This window comes from Bos indicus x Bos taurus, chromosome 7, assembly GCF_003369695.1.
Source record: "Bos indicus x Bos taurus breed Angus x Brahman F1 hybrid chromosome 7, Bos_hybrid_MaternalHap_v2.0, whole genome shotgun sequence".
In the NCBI taxonomy this organism is placed as follows: Eukaryota; Metazoa; Chordata; class Mammalia; order Artiodactyla; family Bovidae; genus Bos; species Bos indicus x Bos taurus.
This window is the reverse complement of record NC_040082.1, coordinates 90,657,345-90,681,823: the sequence shown is the minus strand read 5'-3', so window position 1 is coordinate 90,681,823 and position 24,479 is coordinate 90,657,345. Positions and strand designations below refer to the sequence as shown.

The following is a 24,479-nucleotide window of genomic DNA, read 5'->3' as shown; positions in this document are numbered from 1 at the left end:
TCCGCCCCTCCGGAGCCACGCAGACCCTTGCGGGAGCGGACCGCAGAACCCAGGCGTCCGGGGCCGGGGCCGCGTCCCGCCCAGTGGCCCGCAGTTGGGTGGGGGAACTTGGAAAGCCGGGAAAACAACAGCCCAGCCCGCCCCTCGCCAACCCCTTCCCCCGCTACGCCCCTTGGCGCAGCGGGCGGAGGCGACTCCTTTATATAATCGCGGGCGAGCAGGTTGGCTGTTTCATTTAGGGACCCGGGAGCCCAGCGGACCCGAGCCATCAGCCGAAAGCCCGCCCCCGGGTCCCCTTCCGCAGCTGGGCAAACTGAGGCCCCCGGAGAGAGCGGGCGCCAGGCCCGCCGTCCCCACCCCGTCGCCCCCTACCCACCCCCAGCAGCCAGGGCAGGCGCGACCCACGCCCGCGTCGGTCCTCGCAGTGCGCACAGCCCTCCCCGCCCCCGCTGCCATCCTGCCACGCCCCAGGCGTCGGGGGCAAAGCCCGCGCCCCCCCGCACCCGCCTCCGCGCAGAGGCTGGGGGCCTGTTTATCTGGAGGCCCCCACCCCCCCTCCACCCCGGGGGGCCCGCTCCCCCCGCGCCCCGGGGAGCTCTGGGGCCAGATAAGCTGGCAGGCTGGCACGGCGCCGCGCAGCGGGGCGGAGAGGTCAGAGGAGGCGGGGGGGGCGCGCCGGGGGCGGGCTGGACCCCCCCCAACTTGACAAAACCTAATAACAGCCCGGTCTCCCCGGCGCAGCGGGCGAAGCCCCACGGGAGGGCAGAGACGTGGCAAGAGGGGACCTGCCGAGCCTGTTCTGGCCTCTGAGGCCGGGGTGGGGGGGGCGGGCTGGGCGTGGGGGGGGGCCGGCGGCTGCGGCACCTTTAAGACAAGGGAGGACCCCTCTTGCCCTCGGAGAAACCAGGAAGGGAGTCGCGAGCATCATACGGGGCTTTGGCTGTACTGTACAGTTACTGTAGGGGCAGTGACGCCGCCGCCGGAGCGAGGGAGCGACGAGGGGAGAGCCAGCGAGGGGAGAGCGAGACGCGGACCCCAGAGGCGAGCGGCCAAGGAACCTAGTCCGAACTCCGGGCCCCGGCCCCGCGCGCCCCGGCCCCGGCCCGGCCCCGCGAGGTAAGTCAGCGCCCGACGCGGCCCCCAGCGCGGGGTGCAGGGCGGGGACGGGCCGGGGGCACTGCGCCCACCGCTGCTCTCTCGGGAAGGGGCGATCCCCCGAGCCGGGGACGTTCCGCAAGTTTCAGAGGAGGGGGTGGTTGGCAGCTGCCCGGAGGCGGGAGGCGCCCTGGATCCCGAGCTCGGGGAGGGGGCGCCGCCCGGGAGGGGGTTTTGGGGGCGAAGTGCACGGGTTTGTGCGGCAGCCCCCCCCCCCGCCTCTGTGCATGATTTTTGGGGGCTCCCAGGCGCGCGGGGAGAGGGGGAGGGGAAGCGGGGCTGCATTGAGGGTGGGGGGAGCCGGCGTGGGGAGATAGGGGGCGCGTCGCGTGCTAAGTTTGCAGCTGGGTACTGGGGGCGCTCTTGCCCCCCGGGGGCCTATTCGGTGTTGCGTGCATACGTTGGAGTTGGCCAGGATTGAGCTCCATGGGGGATGGGGGGGAGGGGGCTGAAAAAACAGGGAGGGGGGCTTTGCAAAGGAGGGGGAAGGGGTGGGGTGTCCGGGTGGGCGGGCGCGGCCGCTGGGGCCTCTGGGCTTCGTAGTTCCCCCGCGCTTGTGGCTGGCAGGTGGCAGGCGGCTACGACTACTAGTTCCAGGGTGCTCTGCGCCCGCAGCCCGCCGCGGTCCGCGGGTAGGGGCGGTGCGGAGGAGGGGCGGTGAGCGGCGGGCTGGCGAGCCAATGACCGCGGGCCGATAGCGCGGCGCGGCTCGAGGGCGGGCCCTGCCGGTCCGGGGGCGGGGCCTGCAGCCGGGCTCCCCTTGCCGGGGGCCGGTGGCGGTCCCCGGCTTCCGGCTGCGCGGCCCGCGGGCCGGCCCCCTCCCCGCCCCGGGGCCCCTCCCCGCCTGGTTGTGTAACCGTCCCCAGCCCCCCTCCCCTCAGCCCCCCGCCCCCCGGGGGGGGGGGTCACCCACCCGGCGCTCCCCGGGGAGGGCGGCGGCCCGGGCCGCCGCGAGGCGCAGGCGAGCCCGGGGATGCGCGGCCTAGTGCAGGCTGGGCCCGGGCGTGGGGGAGGCGGGCGGGCGGACCCAGATCCGGGGTAATTTGCATCGCCCTCCCCCCAGCCCGGGTGGGGATTGGCCGCCGGCGGCGGGGGGTGGCGCGGGGCCAGGCTCACTGCCGCCTCCCGGCCCCTCGGAGGGAGCCAGCCCAGCCGCAGCCGCCGCCACCGCCGCCGCCGGGGCCGGGCCCCCTCGCTGCTGCCCCGGGAAGGAGGTAGGAGCACCCCGCGCTGGCGGCGCGGTGGGGGCCGGCGGGCCGGGGCGGGGGCTGCGCGCTGCGGCCGGGGCGGGGGAGGGGGCCGCTTCCTGCCCCCGCCCGGGCCTGACTCAGCCTTGGGCGGGGGGACCGGCCTGGCCCCTTGCCCTGCCCGCGCGGCCGTCCGGCCCTGGCCCCGGGTGAGGGGACAGAGAGCACCCCTCTCCCCCGCCCGCGCCCCCAAAGCGCGTGACCCCGTCTCCTCTGGCCCGGACACCCCTCCTTCCCCTTGACGCCACCACCACGTGCGAACCCTGAGCTCGAGCAGAGGAGGGGGTAAGCTGGTGGGATCCGGCCCCCTCCCTCGCCCTCCCTACCTCCCTCCGTGGCCTAAGAACTGGCCCCCTCCCCCAGCCCCGGGCCTGGGAACCAGGCAGGGGCCAGAGCTGAGCGCTGGGGCCGGTGCACCCCCCTGGGCCCAGGCCTTTGCGGGTCCTGGCAGGCACTGTCCGCGCCGGCTGGCCGGTGGTGGGGGAGTCCAGTGGCCCGCAGCAAGATACTGCTGTCCAACCGGGCCTGGGCACCCAGTGGGCGCCTGCTGAATGTTTGGGGAAGGTAGCCAGCACTTGGCGGGGTGGCAGGGGGAGGCAGGCAACTCCTCTCTTCCCCTAGCCAGGCGGCGGAAGTGAGAGAGGTGTTGGTGCCCCTCCACCGGGTGTGCCCACCTGGCTCACCCATGGGTGGCGAGCTTGGTTTGCACCCCCCCACCCACCCACTGCCTCCCAGAGCAGGGCTGGAGCAGGCCCTGCCGGAGAGGGCGTCCAGGATTCCGTGTCAGCGCCCCCCCACCCCAAACAGGGCCAGGGCGTAACCCCGAGTGCGCCGCTCCCACACTGGGGGGGCCCTTCCCAGGGTCAGTGGATCATTTCCTACTGGGGAGTCCAGGCTGGGCTCTGCTGCTGCCCAGACCCCCAAGGCTCCAGGCTGTGGGCATTCTCCCCCGTGGGCCACCCGCAGTGGGGCCCTTAGATCACCCAGGCCTGGCACTTATCGGCTGGGCTCGGGGCTCTGTTTACCGCCAGCCATCGCTGTGGAGACGGGAGCCTGGGGGAGAAGGGGGGGGGCAGGAGCTGGTGGCTGGAAGAGCGAAGCCCTGGGATCCGCATGCTTAATGAAGGAAAGAGGAGCCATCGGGGACACTGAAATTTTAATTCGTGGGTCACTTTGGGGGGGTATTTATTATTCAGTCCTGATTGGCTGCATTGTGGCCAGTCAGCACCCTGGCCCCGGGCGGGGAGCCACACAACCCTTAGCACAGGCCTTCAGCAACGGGTGAGCAGCTGCAGGGAGCCCCTGCACCCTTTTCTTTGTGTGGCAGACTGAGGCCTCGCCGTGCTCAAGCCCCATCCACTGGGGAGAGTTCTCCAGGCAAGAGCTAGTCCTTCTGTGGGCTTTTTTCCTTCCTTCCTTTTCCCTGGACCCTTGTGATTGACCCAGAGTCGGTTGGGCTGGAGGTGGTCCCTGATGCCATGTGAGGGAAACTGAGGCCAGGAAGGAAGGCCCAATACAAGTGTGGGGCCACAGGGGCTTAGACAAGCCTGAGAACGGTGCCGAATGGGGCAGGAGTGACTGAGGCCCAGGGGAAGCAGAGAGCAGGCCAAGGTCACCCAACCAGGGCTGGGTCTCACTCTTGTGGTCCTGCCTCCCAGCTCAGGTGGTGTCTAGAGTTCTTTGCATGTTGCAGCCAAGGGGCACCTGCTCACCTGTCTTACAGAGGGCCTGGAGGTTGACTTTAGGCACCTGTCAGCCAAATGGAGCCTCTGCCCCAAGAGGATAGTGAGGCTCAGAGAGGGGAGGCAAGGTGTCCAAGGTCACACAGCAGGAGCCTCAGTGTCCCAGCGTCCCAGGACCTTCCCACCCTGTCTGAGCTGCAGCCCCACCCCTTGGCACCTTCGTCCCTGGAGACTGTGCGTGTTTTACAACCCATTATTCCTGAGGAGACCCAGGTTGCCTCACAGAGCCAAGACTTGGGGCCAGGCCCTCTGAAGCAGAGCTAGCCCAAGAAGGGGGTCCACTGGGGTTTCAGATTCCGGCCCACTTGCTCTGTGACCTTGGACAGGTCCCATGGTCTCTCAGAGCCTGAGCATCCTTCTCTGTGAAATGAGGTTACTGTGAATTCCCCCACTTACTGCCTGCAGGCCCACCTGTGTTCGCTTTCCTTCCCTCCCTCGTGGAGGAAGCACCTGGGTCAGCTTGGGGTACAGCAGAGATCCTGTTGGGGGTTATGTGTGACTATGACACCCCCCCACCTGTCACCTTGTGCTCCAGGCACCTGATAGACCATAAACTGAGCTGCCACAGCCCTGGGCAGTGGAGACCAGAGGAACAGCCTTGGGTGGGGGCCAGTGTGGTCCAGTCTCAGCCCGGCCCTCCCTTACCTCCATCTGAGGTCCACTTAGGAAGGTTGCCTCCCCTCTGCCAGCCTCAATGTGGCCATCACTACAATGGGGAGATTACCTTTAGCCCCAAAGCGTTGTCCTGAGGATGTACTCCGTGATTCTCCAGGGATGTTTGTCTAGTGACTGCTGGGTGGTGTCAGGGCCCAGGAGAGCCCCTCCTGCGTCTCTGTTCTGAAGCCCGCCCCCCCCCCCCCCCCCCCGATTTCACAGGTGTCAGCTGGACTCCAGCCCAGCCCCAGGCTCCCTGAGTGACCTTAGGCAGACCTCTCCCTTTTTTTCCTGGGCTGTCATAAGGCAATTCTGAGGGGGTGTGAGAATAAGCTATCCTCAGCCCCCAAGGCCCCCAGGGTGGGGGGATTTAGTCCCCTGCTGGCACCTGGGGCAGTGTGTGTGTGGGGGCAGGTGGGTGGAGCCCTGGAAGGACTAGTTCGGCGAGATGGAGCCAGACAGATGACCTGTGTTCGAATCCTGCTCCGCCGTGCGACCTGGGCAGGTTGCCTCAGTGACCTGGCCCATGAAGTGGGGTGGTGATCACAGGTGCCACTTCCCAGAGCTGTGAGGGTTGATGCTGAGGCGACTGAGACCTGTTGGGGGAACAGCCCCGGCCCTGGGGGGTCTGAGGCCCAAGTTTCTGAAGCAACAGAGTGCGGAAGGCGCCCTTTGGAGAATCTGGCCAGAGAAGCAGGCCCTCCATCTGTCCCCCAGCAGGCCGGGAACGGCCATGGGGTGGAAGCGTCCCCACCCACGCCTTTCTGGTTCGACTGGAAAACAGGGCCCTGTCCCACCTCCTGTCAGGATGTGTTTGGTAGCCGGGAAGGGCTGAATCTGTAAGCACAGGAGCCTGGGGCCCGCATGGGCCATGTGCCCCTCTGTGCGTTTCCAGGCTGCGCCCTCCACCTGCTCAGGCTGCAGGTGGGGGCCGGGTGGTGCCTCCAGGTGACAAGCCGGCCTCTGGGGAGGGCATGAGGGAGCGATCTGGATGAAGAGAGGGGCAAGGCTCCTAGAAGTCACCCAGGCCTTTCCTGGGTATCTTGGATAAGCACGTGCAACCTGAGCTAAGGGCAGGGTAGACACTGGTGGGCTTCCATGAAGCCCAGCTTTGGTTACCCCCAGTGACAGGAAGCTTACTCCTTCCACCTCCACTGAGAACAGATCTGTCTTCTCAGGGCTTCCTCTTGAAACCTGGGCTTGGTGTCAGGGCTGCACTTCCTGGCCCACTACGGCGCTCAGAGCGTGGGAACAGGGTGGGCCTTGGCCCCACCCATGAGCTGGGGGTCAGATAGGAGCCCCATGACCTCCTAATCCCCACCCCCTCCGGTCTACACACACACACTTCCCAGTGGGCCCACAGCCTTCCTGCCTCTGGCCCTTTAAGGCCCGGGCAGGAAGCCCCTCCCCATTTAGGGCAATAAATGGACACATAAAATGGCCGAGGGCCTGTTTGCTGGTGTCTGGCCCAGAGGGAGGCCTGTGGGGACAGGCGGGCAGGGGGCCGGCCGACAGCTGGCAGCCACAGTCACCCTGAGCCGTTGGTGCCCCCCACCCCCAGACCAGGACGCTGCATTCCTGTCCCATTAAACCCCAGGCCGGGGACCGGGCCAGGCAGGGATTGGCACCAGGTCAGGGCGGGGTAACCCGTCAGGACCAACCTTGCAACACAGGCTGCCAGGCTGGGAGGGGGTGGGGGCGGCCAGGCGCTGGCCTGGCAGCCGCACCTGGGTGCCAGACTTGCTGTGTGACCTTGGGCCAGTTGCCTACCCTCTCTGGGCCCGTGTTTTTCCCTCTAGATGATGGCTCAGCTTCCTCCTGGGGCCTACCTCGCACTTCCTCGGCACATAGGAGATGGAGAGGGAGACGGATTCCCTCTGGTATAATGTTCAGGAGTGAAGTTGAAAGCCCCACCCCCATCCACAAGAGAGGAGGCGAACCACCTCATCAGGCCTTTGGGGACTGTCACTGGCACATAGTAGGTCCTAGGCCTAGGCTTGCTGAGTGGACTAGAGTGGAACCCTTTGCTACCGTCACAACTCCCAGGGAAACTGAGGTGCTTTTCTTGGCCCAAGGTCACCCAGCTTGGAGGTGGACAGACCAGGATGTGCTCCTGGGCTGCCGTGGCACATAGTAGGTGTCAGAGGTCCCCGAAGGAGTTCTCTTTTGTTCTCTCCCTGGGTGGGTGTGGGAGCCTGTAAACCCCATTAAGCTGCCCCCCTCCCTGACTCTCCTCCAGAAAGGCATCAGCTGATGGTTACCTACCTACCTGCTGCTGGCCACCCCCTTCCTGGGGGGTGTGGGTAGGAGGGGGAGGCCCGGCCCCAGCCCTCACCTTGCAACTGACCTTGGGGACTCCTCGGCCTCCTCCCCCTGCCTGTCCTGGGGCGCTACCCTGGGCTTTGCCCCCTGATGTTCTGGGGACCAGGTTTGGACGCTCCCAGCCTCACCGTGCATCCCCAGTGGATGAGTGCTGGCAGCTCAGGTCAGAGCATCTGCGTCCCAGCCTGGCCACTGCTCTGCTGTGTGACCTTGCCCTGGGTTTAGCACCCCTCTGAGCTCCTCATCTCTACAGCCTAGGCTCCAGTTAGGTCTTGAAAGTTAGGGCACCGAGGAGGGCCCAAAGCTGGCTCAGCTCCTAGCTTCCTGCTGCAGCAAATGACCCTAGGTTGGATTGGAGGTGGGACTGGCACTGGCCCCTGGTACTGGGTGTGCCTGCCAGTCAGGTGGGCAGGGCTGGGCGTGGGCTCACTCGAGTGCATAGCTCTTTGGTCTTTGGTTCCTCCTGCTGTTTGCTGCACCCCTACTGTGTGCTGCCCAGGGGAGGGCTGGGTGTAGGGGCCTGGGAGCAGCCCAAGGGGGAGGAGGGTGCCCCACCTCCAGCCCAGGAGGAGCCTGCCGAGGCCTGCCCCTCGGCCGGCCGCCGAGTCAGCACCAAACGGCCCCGGAAATCCCATGGAGGCAAGTGTGGGGGTGGAGCTGTGATGAAAGACCGTGCCTTGGGTGGGTGTGGGCCTGAGCTCAGGGACCCTGGCCGTTGAGGGTGTGGACACGGCCAGCGTGGGGGGGTGGGGCTTCCTGGAGGAGAGCGGTTTCGTTGGCTCATCATTACTGAGGAAACCGCCAATGCAGGAGCACCTACTAAGTGTCAGGTGCCGCCAGTAGGGCCTCTTAGAGCAAGGAAGGGCTCTCCCGGCGAGACCCTGCCATGGCGCACAGTGGGTGCTTAGTCATCAGTGCTTTCTGCCACCAGGACCCCACCTGACCTCCCTCTGCCATCTCACAGGGACTTCCTCCCCTTTCTTAGAGGGAGGGCCCCGAGAGGCCCCTGTGGGGACAGCGGCCTGGGGCGTGGCAGGCAGGTGGCATGAGTTCTTGGAGAGAGGGTTAAGCCAGGTGGCCAGTTTAGTTTCCAGGCCGAGAAAAGAGGCTGTGGCTTGCTGGGAAGTGTGTAGGGGAGGGTTGGGGGACCACCAGCCTCTCGCCTCTGTGGGTTCCTGGGTCAGCCTCGCTGGGTGCTCTCGGCCTGGCTTCTTTCTAGCTGTCTCTGGGCCTCAGTGTTCTCATCTGTGAATGGGGCTCATGCTGCTTTCTTGGGGGCTTCCCTTGACCTGCATCACCCCAGGCCTTGCCCTTGGGAGGAAGGTCTCACGTGATTTGTTGTTGTTCAGTTGCCAAGTTGTGTCTGACTCTTTGCGACCCCAGAGACTGCAGCACACCAGGCTCCTCTGTCCTCCACTATTTCCCAGAGTTTGCCCAAATTCATATCAGATGATTAGCTGGGGAAATAAGAGGCCCCAGCTGGGAAAGGGGAGGGACTCGGACCCCCAGACCCAACCCAGACCCAAGGACTGACCCACACAGCAGGCTGTGTGCGCTTGGCCTGGGTCTTCCAGCTGGTGGAGACCCAGGCCCAAGGCTTGATCCATCTCCCCAGGATGGGTTCAAGGACGGAGCCTGCTCCTTTCCAACTGGGTGACTTTGCACTTGAAGTAGGTCTGCACCAGCGCCTGGCCTGGTGGGGAGGTGGGGGTGGAGTGGCCATGGCAGGGGTGAGTCACTTGGACCAATTCAGGTCTCGACCTAGAGGCCCCAGGAGGCACCTGAAGGGACACTGGCAGGCAGGGCAAGGGTGGCCATCTTGGCGTGTTGGTGGCCTGGATCAGAGGAGGGGCTGAGGCCGGTCTGATCCGGAGGCCCATCTGCCCACTTGCTCCCAGGGGCCCGGGGCCAGACGGCAGATGGTGGCAGGGGGTGGGAGCCGCCACAGGGGGCTCTGCTGAGGCCTCCTGTGGCCGAGCCTTGGATGGGGTCGCGCCCCCCACCCCCCATCCTCCTGCTCCCAACAGCCACATCTGAGCCTCCCCCCGCACCCACCGCGGACTGGCGGAACAGAGGGGGGAGCTGAGCAGCTGGTGCGGTCGGCGGGAAAGAGGGCGGGCCGTGGAGAGAGGCGTCCCGGGAAGTGTACTGGCTGCCTGCGCGCCACACAAAGGCCTCTGTGTCGGCCTCAAGGCCCGGACCCTGCTCCCAGGCCGGCCCTGGGTCCTTGGGACTGGCTGGGCCAGCCGCCTGCATCCCGCAAGAGGCCTACCTAGCAGGAGGGATCGGGTTAGACCTGAGCTGGGTCACTCGGCTGGGGGTCCCGGGGAGGCTGAGGACGGCTGGATTCAGGCTCTCTCCCCAGGGACAAGCGGGGGCTCAGTCCTGAAAGCAGGCCAGCTGGGCCCAAGGAATGTGGGTTTTGTTGGGTGGCTCTGGGCAGCCAGGGGTTCCCCGGAGAGGGTGGAGGATGGGAACAGGAGCCAGGGGGTTGCACAAGCGTCCGAGTGGGTGGATGAGTCACAGCCCAGGGGAAGGCGGAAAAAAGGAGGGGGGGAGAGGGGCGAGATGAGTCCCCCTCTGGCCGTGCTCCGCCAAAGGCTTCTGCCCATTTGACAGATGGGGAGACTGAGGCCTTAAAAGCGGCAGAGTCTTGTCCTAGGCTAACAGTGCAGACAGGGTGGCCAAAAGGAGAGGAACTGGCTGGGCAGGAGGTGGGTAGGAGGCCCCTGGCCCCCCATTACTCCTTGACAGGGTCAGCTCAAGTAGGCAGGGAGGAGCATCTGACAGTGGCCTCGTTCCCCCCAGTTATTCACTGCAAGGGCTGAGCCACGTCCTGGGGGTCCACATGGCAGGAAGGGGTTCCTCCTGCAGAGTCGTGGCCCCACCCCACCAGGGCACACCCGTGGCCCCCATGGTTCTGGCCAGGTCCCCAGGTCTTGGCCTCACCCCTTCCTGCTGACTCAGAGCCCCCCCAAGAGAACTGGGCCTGACCAAGCAGCAGGAGGGAGGGTTAGGGAGGCCAAGGGGTCGGGCAGGGTTGGACAGCCACACCGTTTGGGTAATGGCTCTTGGGTCAGGCACCCTGGGTTTGAATTGAGGAGCAGCCACGGGGCCCTGGGACTCCCTGAGCCTCACTTTCTCACCTCTGCAGGAGAGACCACGCTGCCTATGGGACTGCTGGGCGCTCAGCCAGGACGGCACACAGTGGGTGCCTTATGTCACCATCCCCGCCTCCTAGAGAGCGGGTGGGCAGAAGCCTGTGCTCAGATTCACTAGGATGCAACTCATGCTGGGCATTTATTGAGCACCTTCTGTGCACTCCCACACCACTTCAAACTGTCCCTCAGCTGGGCTCTCCCATCCATTAAAGAGGGGAGGGGCCTCATGTTCATCTCTGAAGCACCGGGCTGGGTTTCGCCAGTGTCATCTCATAGTGATGACCACGGACCACAGACCATCCTAATGCAGAGCCAGGGAAACTGAGGCTGGGGTGGGGGCACTACTCTCCAAGGGTCCTGCTGCCCGGCCAGTTGGCCCCATCCATACCCCCCCACTCTCCACCTCCGACCCTCACGACCGCTCCTTCCTTCCTGGTGCTGCAGGTCTCGGCGCGGAAGATGGCTGGCGGCGTGGACGGCCCCATTGGGATCCCGTTCCCCGACCACAGCAGTGAAATCCTGAGTGGACTCAACGAGCAGCGGACACAGGGCCTGCTGTGTGACGTGGTGATCCTGGTAGAGGGCCGCGAGTTCCCCACGCACCGCTCGGTGCTAGCCGCCTGCAGCCAGTACTTCAAGAAGTTGTTCACATCAGGCGCCGTGGTGGACCAGCAGAACGTGTACGAGATCGACTTCGTCAGCGCTGAGGCGCTCACGGCCCTCATGGACTTCGCCTACACGGCCACGCTCACTGTCAGCACGGCCAACGTGGGCGACATCCTCAGCGCTGCCCGCCTGCTCGAGATCCCCGCTGTGAGCCACGTGTGCGCTGACCTCCTCGACCGGCAGATCCTGGCAGCCGACGCAGGCGCCGATGCCGGGCAGCTGGACCTCGTAGATCAAATTGATCAGCGAAACCTCCTTCGCGCCAAGGAGTACCTCGAGTTCTTCCAGACCAATCCCATGAACAGCCTGCCCGCCACCGCGGCCGCCTCCTTCCCATGGTCTACCTTTGGCGCATCCGACGATGACCTGGATGCCACCAAGGAGGCCGTGGCTGCCGCCGTGGCCGCCGTGGCTGCTGGCGACTGCAATGGCTTGGATTTCTACGGGCCTGGCCCCCCGGCTGAGCGGCCCCCAGCCGGGGATGGGGATGAGGGCGACAGCAACCCAGGTCTGTGGCCAGAGCGGGATGAGGATGCCCCAGCAGGGGGCCTCTTCCCAACCCCTGTGGTCCCGCCATCCACCGCCACACAGAACGGCCACTATGGCCGGGGCGGGGAGGAGGAGGCGGCCTCACTGTCGGAGGCAGCCCCAGAGCCAGGCGACTCTCCGGGTTTCCTGTCAGGCGCGGCTGAGGGCGAGGATGCGGATGGGGCTGATGCGGACGGGCTGGCGGCCAGCACGCTGCTGCAGCAGATGATGTCGTCGGTGGGCCGGGCGGGGGCGACCACAGCGGGGGACAGCGACGAGGAGTCACGGGCGGACGACAAGGGCGTTGTGGACTACTACCTGAAGTACTTCAGCGGCGCCCACGACGGGGACGTCTACCCGGCCTGGTCACAGAAGGTGGAGAAGAAGATCCGGGCCAAGGCCTTCCAGAAGTGCCCCATCTGCGAGAAGGTCATCCAGGGTGCCGGCAAGCTGCCGCGCCACATCCGGACCCACACGGGCGAGAAGCCCTACGAGTGTAACATCTGCAAGGTCCGATTCACCAGGTGAGTTGGCGCCTCCGTGGTGGGGAGTTGGGGTGCTTCCCGGGGGCTCCTGGTCCAGTGGCCGCACACGGCCCCCACGCCATCACGTGTGCACACACACGTTCACATCCTGCCTCCATGTGCAAAAACACCCTACAAGGGTGCCTACTCCATTGGTGCACCCCCCACCCCTGTGTGCCTGTCAAGAGAGCCTATGACGGGAGTGGGCACACAGCGCCTAAACAGGCTGACCCCTTAAACCTAAAGTGTGCCAGGTGGTGCCAAAATGTGTGAGGCTGGAAGGAAGAGCCCAAGGAGCAGCTCTTCTTTCTTTTCTAAAATATTTTTATTTATTGCATCGGGTATTAATTGCATCATTCAAATCTTTCTTTTTGGCGCACGGATTCTCTAGCTGTGGTGCTCATGGCCTCAGGAGTTCTGAGGCATGTGGGATCCTAGTTCCCCAACCAGGGACCAAACCCACGTCCCGGGCATTGCAAGGCAGATTTTTTTTTTTTTTTTTGCAAGGCAGATTCTTAACCACTGGACCACCAGGGACATCCCTGGCATAGCTCTTCTTCTTTTTCCCTGTGGTGGTTCTTCTCCAGACTGGAGAATCTGGGCCTTGGGAGAACACCACAGCCCTACTGGGAGCAGGGCGCTCTGGTTGCTGTGTTTAACTTACAAGCCTTCCATGAGCCCAGGGAACCTGCTTCATTCAGCCAACATGTATGAGTGCCTGCTGGGTGCCAGGTCCTGTTCTCAAAGTAGAGACATACCAAAATCCCCATGGGGGTGATGGGCATATGCAAGATATGACCACAGAATTGATAACATGAGTTGGTGGAAAATTCTAGGGAGGAAAAGAGCAGAGAACCGGGCAAGAGGGCAGCTGTGGGTGCTGCCCACCACAGGGAGGCTTCCCCGAGGACTGAGACCTAAAGGAGGAGAAGGCAGGAGTCACAGGGAGAGGGGAAGGGAAAGGCAGAGAGGGAAGCGCCAGTGCAAAGGCCCTGAGGCTGGTTCAGCTTACAGAATGGGCTACAGCCAGTGGAGGAAGAAGGGCACAGGGGTCACTGGGCTTGGTCCCTGGAGAGGAGGTGTCTGAGGCTAGGTTTTAGGAGTCCAGAGGTGACAGGCTGGGCTTTGTGGGTCAGCCCAATGGAGGCGGGGGACTGGCTGGTGTGCAGGGGCCTTGCCAGGCTGGGTGACTCAGCATCACCCCCTACCCTCATCCGCGCTGGGGTTCCCCCAGCCACGCCCACCCAGGCTGAAGAAAGAGGCTATTGTCCCAGCTTCCCAACCCCACCCCATGGGGGTAGAATCTGGGGGCTGACCCCTGGCCCAGTACCCGGGCCCCCTCCCCAGCAGGCCAGGAGAGGAGGGTGTGGCTGGGACTCCAGGACTCAGGAGTGCCAGGCAGGGGCAAAGGGCACTGGCTGGGAGGCAAGCCACCTGGATGGTGGCTTGGCTTCCCCTTTTGGTGAGATTGGGGTGCTGGTGGTCTTGGGGTCCTTCCTCTCCCTCCAGACATGGGGAGGATGGACTGGGATAGCTGGGGTCCTGCCCTCAGGATCTCTGAGCCTGGGAGGAACAGCTTGGAGGAGACCTAGCAAGCCCGAGTCTGTAAAGGTAATACCCCCACCCCACCACCCATCCCGCCAAGGCTCAGTTTCATCTAATCTGGAGTTCTCCGGGCCGCCCCACATTCAGCATGGGGCTGATTCTGTTTACTGATTCCCTCAGTCAGGGAAACTGAGGCATGGAGCATCTTCCTCCCGTATGCCCACCTGGCTCCTCTCTGCCCACCCCCAGGGCCCCAGCTCCCACCCCTCCCTCCAGGCCGGGGAGCCTAGGGGCCCCTCTGAGTCACACTAGAGAGTTGAGTAAGCGGGGCCTGTGGCGGCCGGGGCTATAATTACCCGGGCCGGGGCTTGAAGTGATGAAACCCAGGCTGCCTCCACCGCCCACTGCACCTTGGCGCAGCCCCCAACCCTCTGTGCAACTCAGGGCAATTCACTTCCCCTCTCTGAGCTTCTAAGCCTCAGTTGGAGAAATCTCTCTGTGGTGCTAGAATAGTCTGAGTCCCTCCTGTTCCCTCCATGACGTGGCCCCAGGATGTGAGCAGGGCACCTGGGAGGCCATGTTAGTGGGCTCTGAGCAGGCAGAATGGGGAGCACCTGGCAACTGCCATCGTCTTCCTGGTGACAGCCTCAGTTAATCTAGGGAGCACTGAGTTCATTATGGCCCAAATTCTGTTGGCTCATGTGAGGGTAACAGGCCAGAGAGTAGTCAAGGGTCTGGTTGCATAGGGCCAGGATTTGATCCTCAGGACAGCAAGGAGCCTAGAAGAGTTAGAACAAGCAGGGACATCAGCTCTCTGAGTGATGCCAGAGGAAGAGACTTGGGACTGAAAGAGGCCAGGTGGCGGCAGGGGATGGGTGCAGGCCTTTGTCTTGGGGTTGGGAAAGACTTCCTGGAGGCAAAGGGGCATTTCATGTGGGGTTTTGAAGGATGAGTAGGAGTCTGTTAGTCCTGGCACTAAAGAAGTTCTCAGTCTGGTAGACATCAGAAGGGAGAGACCCAGAGGGACTCCATAGAGTGCAAGAGTCTGCAGCAAGGAGCAGGTCAGATGCTTGCCGGAGCTCTGGAGATCCAGGTCCCTGCCCCTGCCTTGTGGATTCCTGCCTGGAATCCACCCCCATCAGTATGAACCAGCATAGTGCAATAGAAATACCATGTGAGCCACCTCTGTGACTTTGCATTCTCTGGCAGCCACGTTTTCAAAGAGTAAAAGGAATAGGTGAAAGTAATCTTAATCATATTTTGCATAGTCTGTTAGTTCCATTTCAACATATGATTAATAAGCAAAATTATAAATGAGATATTTCATATCACTTTGAGTAAAGGAAGTCTTCAGAATCTGGGGTGCCTTTTGCACTTGTTGTACACCTTACTTTGGACCAGTCACATTTCAAGAGCTCAGCAGGACAGAGCAACACTTGCACCATGGTAACCCCAGAACTAATGAGATGATCAGTTTTGTAGGCCAGAGGTCCCAGGCTGAGCCTAGTCCACACTGCTGTTTGTGGGGTGAGAGGGGCAGGGAGGGACCCTGGAATCATACCCTGCTCTCATGGCTCACAGTTCAGACAGGGAGACAGACGAGAAACAAGATGGTAGCGTGAGGGAGCAAGAGTGAAGGAGTCTGGTTGGGCCTCTCTGAGAAGGTCACATTTGGGCCAAAATTCAGTTGTGAGGATCTGGGAGGAAAAACAGTGCTCTGGTCGTGAGAGCAGCATGTGTGAGGGCCCTGATGTAGGCTCGTGGTTCTTGGTGTGCTGGGGTCATAGCCAGGAAGCCAGCATGGCCAGAGTGGAGTGAGGCAGGGGAGGGGGGATTTGGCCGGAACTGGGGGGTTGGGGGACTTGGTTACTGCTATGACCAACTGCCCTGGATTTCCAGTGACCCAGGGGTTTCCCAGGACAGAGATCTTTCAGAGCTAAAACCAGGACTATTTAGCCCTCTCAGTCACCAATCCCTCCAGCACCCACGGCATTCTGTCTTGTTCTCTGGAGCATTTTCAGCACCTGGAACAGGGCTTCCCTGGTGGCTCAGATGGTAAAGAATCCACCTGCGATGCAGGAAACCCTGGTTTAATCCCTGGGTGGGGAAGATCCCCTGGAGGAGGGCATGGCAACCCACCCCACTATTCTTGCCTGGAGAGTCCCATGGACACAGGAGCCTGGCGGGCTACAGTCTATAGGATCACAAAGAGTCAGACACGACTGAGTGATTAAGCATGCACGCACTCAGCAGGCTTAAATACCTGTAGTGTGAAGCTATGCGTCTGCCACTGGGCAGAACCCTAGGCAGGAGAGAGGCGTCTTCCCTTCCTTCTTCTATGGATAAGAAAGGGGTTTCAGTGGGACTTCCCTGGTGGTCCAGTGGTTAAGACTCCAAGCTTCCACTGCAGGGGGGCACAGGTTTGATTCCTGGTTGAGTAGCTAAGATCTTGCAGTGCAGCCAAAAACAAAAGGTGAGGGGTTTCAGTGGGACTTTCCTGATGGTCCAGTGGTTAAGAATGCTCTTGCCATCTTGCCATCTCTGGTGAGTGAGCTGATCCAGCAGTGTTGACAAAAAAAGAAAAAGGGTTTTAGAGGTTCGGCTGTTGTCCCAAGGCCACACAGCCAGCAGGGTTGAGGCCCTTTTTACACCTTCGTGGGTTCCTCAGTGCTGTTCTCAGAATGAGGACCTAAACCTGCTCACCGTGTTCCGCTGCGGTGCCCTCCCCGCCCCCCCAACCCAGGGTGCAGCCCATCTTTTCATGAAGGTCCCAGTTTCCCGCTGCAAGGCTAGTGGGGCGGGCTGGGCAGGGCTGCCATCCCGGGAGGGGGTCTGCCCTCCGGCGCCCCTGCTGACCCTCGGCCCGTCCACAGGCAGGACAAGCTCAAGGTGCACATGAGGAAGCACACGGGCGAGAAGCCGTACCTGTGCCAGCAGTGCGGGGCGGCCTTCGCGCACAACTACGACCTGAAGAACCACATGCGCGTGCACACCGGCCTGCGGCCTTACCAGTGCGACAGCTGCTGCAAGACGTTCGTGCGCTCCGACCACCTGCACAGACACCTCAAGAAGGACGGCTGCAATGGCGTGCCCTCGCGCCGTGGCCGCAAGCCCCGAGTGCGGGGCGGGGCGCTCGGGGGGCCCGACCCCGCTCCAGCCGCGGGGGCCCCCGCGCCCCCACCACCTGGCGCCCCCGCCCCGCCGGGCTCGCCCGAAGATGACACCGCCACCGCCGCGCGGCGCAATGGCCAGGAGAAGCACTTTAAGGACGAGGACGAGGAGGAGGACGAGGCCAGCCCCGATGGCCTGGGCAGGTTGAATGTAGCGAGCGCCGCAGGGGGAGGCGACGGGGGCTCCAGGGCCACCACCGCCGACGGCAGCTTCGCGGCTGGACTCGCTTGAAAAACCAAAAAAAAAAAAAAGCAAAACAGAAACCCGAGAAAGAGAGAGAGAGCAAATCACCCACCACCCCCCAAAAACACAAAAAAAGAAAATCTATCTATATACAGATATCTATATCTATATATATATATATATATATACAGATATATATATATGAAGCGTCACAGAATCTAGGGTAGTGCTTTTCTCCGATTTTCTTCTTCATGACCGTTCTCCCCCTCCATGGGGACCCTTGCCCCACCCGCACCCCACCCCCAGCCCCCAGCCCCGCTTCTCCCCCACCCCATCGATGGCTTTTGGGGCTTGGTTTGGGGTTTTTGTGGGACACAAGGATTCTGAACTCCCTGGGTGACCCCCCCCCCCCCACCACCACCACTGCCACCAGGTTTGGGGTCTGGGGTCCCATCTGAGGCCTGATCAGGATCCCAGGTCCCGGCAGGGGTGAGGGTGGTCTCGGGAGAAGCCGGGGACCCAGGTGGTCTTTTCTTTTCCTTCCCTCACTGGTTTCTAGAGTCTTTGAGACAAGACCTTAAAAAATGATTTCTGTCCGCTGTGAGTGGACGTTAAAATGGCCCCATCCCCACCCCCACCCTCCTTCCTCAGAGCACTTCCTAAGTGGGGGTCTCCCCCTCCATCTCTCCGACTGCCTCCCTGCCTCCCATTCCTGCCTGTGGGCCCCCATTATGTCCTGGCCACTGAACACAAATCTATTTCCAGGCATGGACAAAGGGAAGAAGATGGGAAATGGGGGGATGCCAGGGTGACTCCCCAAGGGCCCCCGCCGCCTTCCTTCACGGCACTTACAACCTGGCGGGACCCAATGGGCCACCACTCAGGGCGTCCCTGCCACCCCCTGTCTTCATCCCCCTAACCCCATGAGATGCTTGGAGATTGGAAACTATTTGTCTTCACCCACTCCCCTCCCCAGCCCTCTCCCAGTTTTTAAAAGCACTTTTTATTAGATTTTTTTTCCCTCTTTTCCTCCTCAAAGACAAAATTTATATATAGATATATATATATATATAAAATATACTTTTCCTCAGAGGAGTGGACGATAGTGAGGGGGTGAAGGAGCCAAGAGCAGGAACCCAGGGTCTCACAGTGTCAGGGATGGGGGAGCTAGAGTGTCCAGAAGTTCCAGTGTCACAAAAAGCAATAAAAACAAGATTTTACAAAAACGAAAGAAAAAAAACAACAAGACAACCAACCACAAATAGGAGTCTTGGCACTTTGTAACAGAACGGGTACTACACTTTATCTTAATTTAAAAAAAAAATGTTTACAAGTTGCAACCAACTTCTATGAAAAGTCAAAAAGACAAAAAAAAAAAAAAAAACGAGCGAGAGAGAGAGCGAGCGAGCGAGAGAGAGAGCAAACAAATTCCTAAAAGTCGATTTATTTTTGTACAAAATAATAAAAAGACAAACCCACCACAGACGTAGAATCCACTTCTGTTCCCCGAGTTGAGCAAAGGGGGTCAGGAAGTCACGGGCGAGCGAGGGCAAAGCCTTCTAAGGCATTTGTGCTTTACCACAGGGGCTTGCCTTCAGGCAGGACTGTGGGGTTTTTGTGTTTCTGCCGTGTCCCCCCACCCCCACCCCACCAACCCGCCCCCTCCCCCTTCTGTCCCTTTTTTGGGTTCTGATTTTGAGATGTCTCATCAACTGCTAGCCATACAGTGGCCACCGTTGTCCGCGGGGACCCTCCTTACCGACTCCCCAGCTCAGGGATGGGCCCGAGAGAGGGCTGGCCTTCCAACCAGCCAGAGCATTCCTGTCTCCCTGCCCTTGTCCCCACGCACATACACACCCCCGCCCTTGCTGTCCCCCAACCTCCAACATGGCCGCCCTTCCTGTGGCCACCGGGGAGCTGCCATCTTGGATCAACAATCCCCGTCGAGGTGGGCAGCAGGGGGCCCCACCTCCAGGGCCTTAGATCTCCCCATGCACCCCTCTTTTTACTCAAAGGCACTGACTGTAATTGGGGACTGGCACCTGCCTCCCCCCAGCCTCTGGCCCCCACCCTCCCAAAGGCCCGGTGTTGACCGAGCCACAGGCCACGGACTGGGGCCAGGGCTGGGGAGACCATGTTGCCAGAGGCCAGGGCACCCTTCCCCCAAACCCCTAACTCCCTGTCGCATATGCAACCCTAGCGTGGGACCCTGTAAATAGACACTGCTGAGCTGAGACCCTTCCTAGTCAAAGCCCGAGGTGCAGGGGCATCCCTGCCCCGCCCCCCCCACCACTTCCAGCCACTGGCCCGTCATCCCTCACCCCTCTGTTCTGTGACAAACCCCATCTTGTTCTTGTTTTTAAAGGGAAGCTTTTAAAGAAGGCAACTTTCATCATTGTTTCTACAGGATAGTTTTTGTTTCCTCCTGCTCCCCCTAACCCCCGAGCCCATCAGCCCCCCAAATGTCTCAGGACACCCCCTCCTGAGGGGGGTGGCAGGGGAGCCCAGGGCCGGGTGGCCCCGTCCACACCCCAGTGTCCTGAGGCGAGCTCAAGTGCCCAGGCCAGGGACCCCCACCCCACCCCACCCCAGCTCCCAGAGAGGTTCCCTGAGGGGCTCAGCCCTCTCCAACACACCCCCTCGCAATAAAACCAACTGAAAAATCACAGCTGTCATCCTGGCCAGGGGGGTGACCTGACTTAGGGGAATACTGGCCTCTAGGACTACGGGGTGGGGAGGAGGGGCCAAGGGCTGAACCCCCTGCCGAGCACACTTTAACACAAACCTCCTTGGGAATTGCACTAAATCCTTGCCCCTAGCTCTGCGCTCAGCTTCCGCCAGCCCTGCCCACCCACTCCGCCTTAACCCCCCCTCTTGCCGCCCGCCCGCTAGCCTGTCTCGGGGGGCCACAGCATCTGCATGGGCCCAAAGCCGGGACCCCACCCCCACCCCCCCAGCTCAGCCCCCTACCCCCAACTCCGCGCAATCACATACTGTATATAGACGTGGATCAATTTTATTTTTATTCTTTAAATTAAGGTCGTGATAAAGTGTTGCCAAAGATAACTGCTGAATTCTCGCGTTTCAGGAAAACAAACAAACAAAAAACTATTTGAGGGGGAACGTGCTGACTGTTCAGAAAGGACACAGCAAAAAGTTTTTTTGTTTGGTTGTTTTTTTTTTTTGTGGTTTCTTTTTTTGGGGTGTTTTTTTTTTTTTTTTTTAACTGCCTGGTACAAAAAAAAAAAAAAGAAAAAAAGAAAAACAGCGAAATTGTTATTTCCATCATCTTGGTGAAGCTGAGTGGATGTGTGTGTGTGCGTGTGTGTGTGAGAGTGAGGTCCGGGCACAGGGAGAGCTCCAGGCGGGGGCTCTGGGGGCACCCCGGGGTTGGGGGCAGCGGTGGGCCTGGCAGGATGGTGGGGGCCAGAACCCTCACCTGGAGCAGTCTCGAGCCTGCAGGACCAGAGAGAGAGAGAGAGAGAATTAGCATACTTGCTGCTGCTCCCTGGCTAGCCCCTCACCTTGATCCCCACCCCGCCTTTTGAGATTAAGAGAAAAAAATAAAAAAGAAAAAAAAAACTTAAAAACCAGTGAATGTAAAGTGCCGGACCAGGCCCAGCCTGGCAAGGGTGTGGGTCTGGGCCTGTACCCAGGCAGGCTCCCCCGGGGCCATACCAAAGTCTGCCCCCCCACCATGACCGGCTCGCCCAGGAGACCCCTCATGGCCCTCCTGTCTTGTCACCCTGTTTGTACCTGGCTGTCCCTTTCCTTTATTCTAAGGGAGTGGGGTCTTGGGTGGGGGGAGGAGCGAGCCCCCAGCCCCTTAGAGGGTCTTCTGGGGGAGTCTTTGCACTACTGAGATCCATCTCATCCCATGTGGTGGGACAGAGGCAGGGGCCCCTCCAGGACCAAGGCAGTTCAGGAAGCCAGGATTGTAGGAGGTGAGAAACAGAGAGACTGAAAGGAAGAGCAGGAGAAAAAAATAAAAATCCACACAAAAAAGCAAAAATCCTATTTTTTGAGAAAGAAAGATATTTATATTTGCAGTTTTATTTTAAAAAGTTATTTAAGCTGAGGAAGCAGCCTTCCTGGAGCGGGAGTAGGGGGATGTTGGCTGGTGCAGGACGGGTCAGGGCCTGGGGCACCCCAGGAGTGATAACCTCAGAGTAAGACTAGCTCGCACTAAATATATAGATTTACAGGGGGATGGGGGCAGGGCTGGGGAGGGAGGGGTCTGGGGAGACCCCCATCCCGCAGCTGGAGCTGCCTGAAGGCTGTGGCCACGGGTTTCCCCTGCCCCACCCGGGCCCACAGACATGAGGTGCCTTGGACTTTGGGGGGCCAGGCCTGGTGGAGCAGGGCGGGGTGGCGCCCTCGGGGGGCACAGAGCACAGAGCAGACATTCCAGAGACTGTATTTGAGAGTCTTTATAAAGTGTGGGAGATTAAAAAAAAAAAATCAATTGATAAAAATGCACTTTTTGGGGGTGGGGAGGGAGAAGCTTTAAAAGTAATAATAATAAAAAAACAAAAAGACAAAAGATGATGAAAAACTAGACAAAAAAATCATTTTTCTTGTACATAAAAAAAACCACTAAACGCAGCCTGTTATGACCGCTGCTGTCTCAGTTGCCTGATTTTGATGTTCTTTGTGTTTTGTTGCGGGCCGGGGAGTGGGGAGGGAGACAGGGGAGTGGGGCTGGGGGCTGGGGGGCCCCTTCCCTAGGGCCTGGGCCCCTTGTCCACACTCCTTGGGGGATCTGCCTATTCGAGTTCCTTAAGCTCAACCTGACCCTTCCTGCCAGGCCTGGGTGCAGTGACCTGGATGCAGTGACCCCATCTCTGGGCTCCTAGGGAGGGGTAGGTGTCACCAGCAGTGCCAGACCCGGGAACCCCTACAGAGGAGGTGACATGTACCCCCCAGGCACGGGTGGGTGGCACCAGGAAGGGACCTGAGGGATGGTGAGGGCAGGGGTGTACAGGGAGAACTGGCTAGGCAGGCTCCTTGGTCACCTGCAGGGTTTCTGGAGGCCCTGGGTGGGGTGGCCTTGGCCAGGGAATCCCAAGTCTTCCAGAGGGCCCTGCTGACATGCTCCAATATCTCAGCTGACCGCTCCCCCTACATTTCATGGTGGGGGAGTCAGGCCAGGGCCCACTCACTGGGGAGGGGGCCGTCAAAAGGCTTCAGCCCCCACCTCTGGTTCAGGGCCCTGGGAGGGTCCTTCCCACTCCTGTCTCCTAGACTCACTGGAGCCAGCAGGGCTGGGGTGGGGGTAGGGTGATGGAGGGGCCACCATGACCTGGGAGGCCCTGGCTGGGAGGTTGCAGAGTGATGATTCCAGGGGTCTTCCACCAGTGGTGAGGTCACTTACCTATCTGTGCTCACGTGGACCCAGGCCTCCAACTTGGGCTGGGTGGGGTTGGGGGTTAGGGGTTCCATGGCCAGATCCCACAGGGACCTGAGCCAGCCATGAGAGAGACTGGAGGCCTCTGATGAGGACGGTGAAGGACGATGGCTCTACAGCTCCTCGGCCCAGGAGGGCATCTTCACTCAGGCTCCCCTGCCTCCCATGCTGCGAGAAGTCTTGCCGTGTTCAGAGAACTGTGCAACCATCCCCTCCATCTAGTTCCAGAACATTCTCACCACCCCATCAAGACACCCCTCCCCACTTGAGCACTCACTACCTATGCCCCTCTCCCACCCCGGGTGCCCACCCTGTCTTTGTGGATCTGCCTGTTCTGGATGTTTTATGTAAATGGAATCACACACTACGTGGTCTTGTGTGTCTGGCTTCTCTCACTGACCATCCTGTCCTCAAGGTTCATCCGCATTGTGGCGAGTGTCAGTGCTTCGCTCCTTTTTAAGGTCGGATCATTTTCCACTGGCCTTCCCTGCTGTCTCAGTGGTAAAGAATCTGCCTGTAGCATAGGAGACTCAGATGTGGGTTTTGGTCCCTGGGTCTGGAGGATTCCCTGGAGACTGTGGCAACCCACTCCAGTATTCTTGCCTGGAGAATCCCTTGACAGAGGAGCCTGGCGGGCTACCGTCCATGGGGTTGCAAAGAGTCATACACGACTGAAGTGACTTAGCACCCGCATAATCCACTGTGGATGGAGTGCATGGTGTGTGTCTGTCCATCTGTTGACAGACATCTGGGTTGTTTCCCAACCACCTTTTGGCTGTTGTGAATCATGCTGCTATGACCACACAAACACTTATGTACCAGTGTTTATGTGAACCTGTTTTCATTTACCTTGCGGGAAGACACCTGAGCAGAGCCATTGGGCCAGATGGCAACCCTGGCCGGGGCTCTCCCACTGCGGCTGCTCCAGGGCCTCACTTCTCCCTGATCCTTGCTGACTAGCCATCCTAGTGGGGATGAGGAGCACATATTCCCGTTGACTGGTGATATCTTTCTATGAGCTTATTAGCCATGTGCGTATCTTCTTGGCCCCTCAGAGTGAGCAGGGACCCTCCTTGTATTTTGGTGGCTCTTCTGAACTGGCCCGGCCCAGCAGACACACACTGAACCTCGAAGTTCAAGGTAGAACCTTTCTGACTGGACTGGATGCTGTGCCTCCTGAAGCCAGAAGGTCCCTTGGCACAGCCAGGAGCATGGAGCGTGGATGGGCTTCTGGCTTTGTCCTCTGCTCCCGGCCATGGCCCCCGACCCACAGAGAGGCGGACACTATGGTAGCTTCACCTTGACTTTTTTATTTGCGTTTTTAAAAAACAATTAAATTAGAATACAAATATTAGAAAACAGTGGCCCTCAGCTGCCGGTGCAGACAGAGGGGGGGCCGAACTGCGCAACCGAGTTTATACAGCAAAACTGAATTTGCCCTCGACCAGATTTACGTCCCTTTCTTCTCTAGACCTGAAATGATATTGCTTCCTGACTAGGAGAGTTCTGTTCATACAAAGAAAAATTATTCTGGGGTCTGAGGGTGAGGGGTGCAGGGAAGAATAAAAGCAAAAAAAGAGCGGCGGGCACAGGCGGTCTTGGAGAACCAGGTGCGGCCTCCAGGGGACAAGGGTGTTGGGCGGGGGGCTGGGCACCCAGTGGAGGCGTCTGGGGCCGCTGCGGGAGCCCCCATGGTCGTTGAACCACCCCCCAGGCTGGGAGCCACTGGGGGGCGGGTGGAGCCGGGCGGGGAGCTGACGCCCAGTCCTGTTGGAAGACCAGAGTGAGGCTCCCGGGGGAGGGGGGAGCCGGGCAGGCCTTGTACCCGTCGGAAAACCCAAGAGCAAGAAGATGGGGGAGGAACCACCCCAAATGGAGAGGCCAGGCAGGTCCGTGCCACCCCTCCGAAGTGGCAGCCCCCACCCCACCGAGGAGGCGGTGTCCGTGGACACCTGCACTGTTCCCTAGGGAAGTTAACCTGAATTGGAGTTACCGAGGTAGCTGGCTAGAAAACTGAGACCCACCCCCCCACCACGCCACACGGTGCCGCGCCCTGGGGCCCCCGCCTGCTGCCAGGGGGGTGGGGGGGGCCCTGGCCACATGCCGAGTCTTCAAAATACCAAGTTATTGCACTTTCAAAAAATACAACACATCTGTGGCTAAACCCTCCCAGG

The 24,479-nt window shown here is 60.9% G+C and overlaps 1 protein-coding gene across 3 annotated transcripts; it reads left to right on the top strand.

Annotated features, from left to right (window-relative positions):
• The first annotated feature begins 837 nt into the window (after window positions 1–837).
• Window positions 838–21,537, top strand: ZBTB7A (zinc finger and BTB domain containing 7A). Of its 3 annotated transcripts, none has more exons than XM_027547256.1 (3): window positions 838–1,116; window positions 10,726–11,999; window positions 16,418–21,537. In XM_027547256.1, exons 2-3 carry the CDS (start codon window positions 10,741–10,743, stop codon window positions 16,944–16,946), a joined length of 1,788 nt encoding a protein of 595 aa, XP_027403057.1. In that variant the 5' UTR covers window positions 838–1,116; window positions 10,726–10,740; the 3' UTR covers window positions 16,947–21,537. The 3 variants fall into 3 exon arrangements, with proteins under 3 accessions (XP_027403057.1, XP_027403058.1, XP_027403056.1); XM_027547257.1 differs by lacking the exon at window positions 838–1,116 and adding an exon at window positions 2,133–2,369; XM_027547255.1 differs by lacking the exon at window positions 838–1,116 and adding an exon at window positions 2,455–2,687.
• Window positions 21,538–24,479: the final 2,942 nt, after the last annotated feature.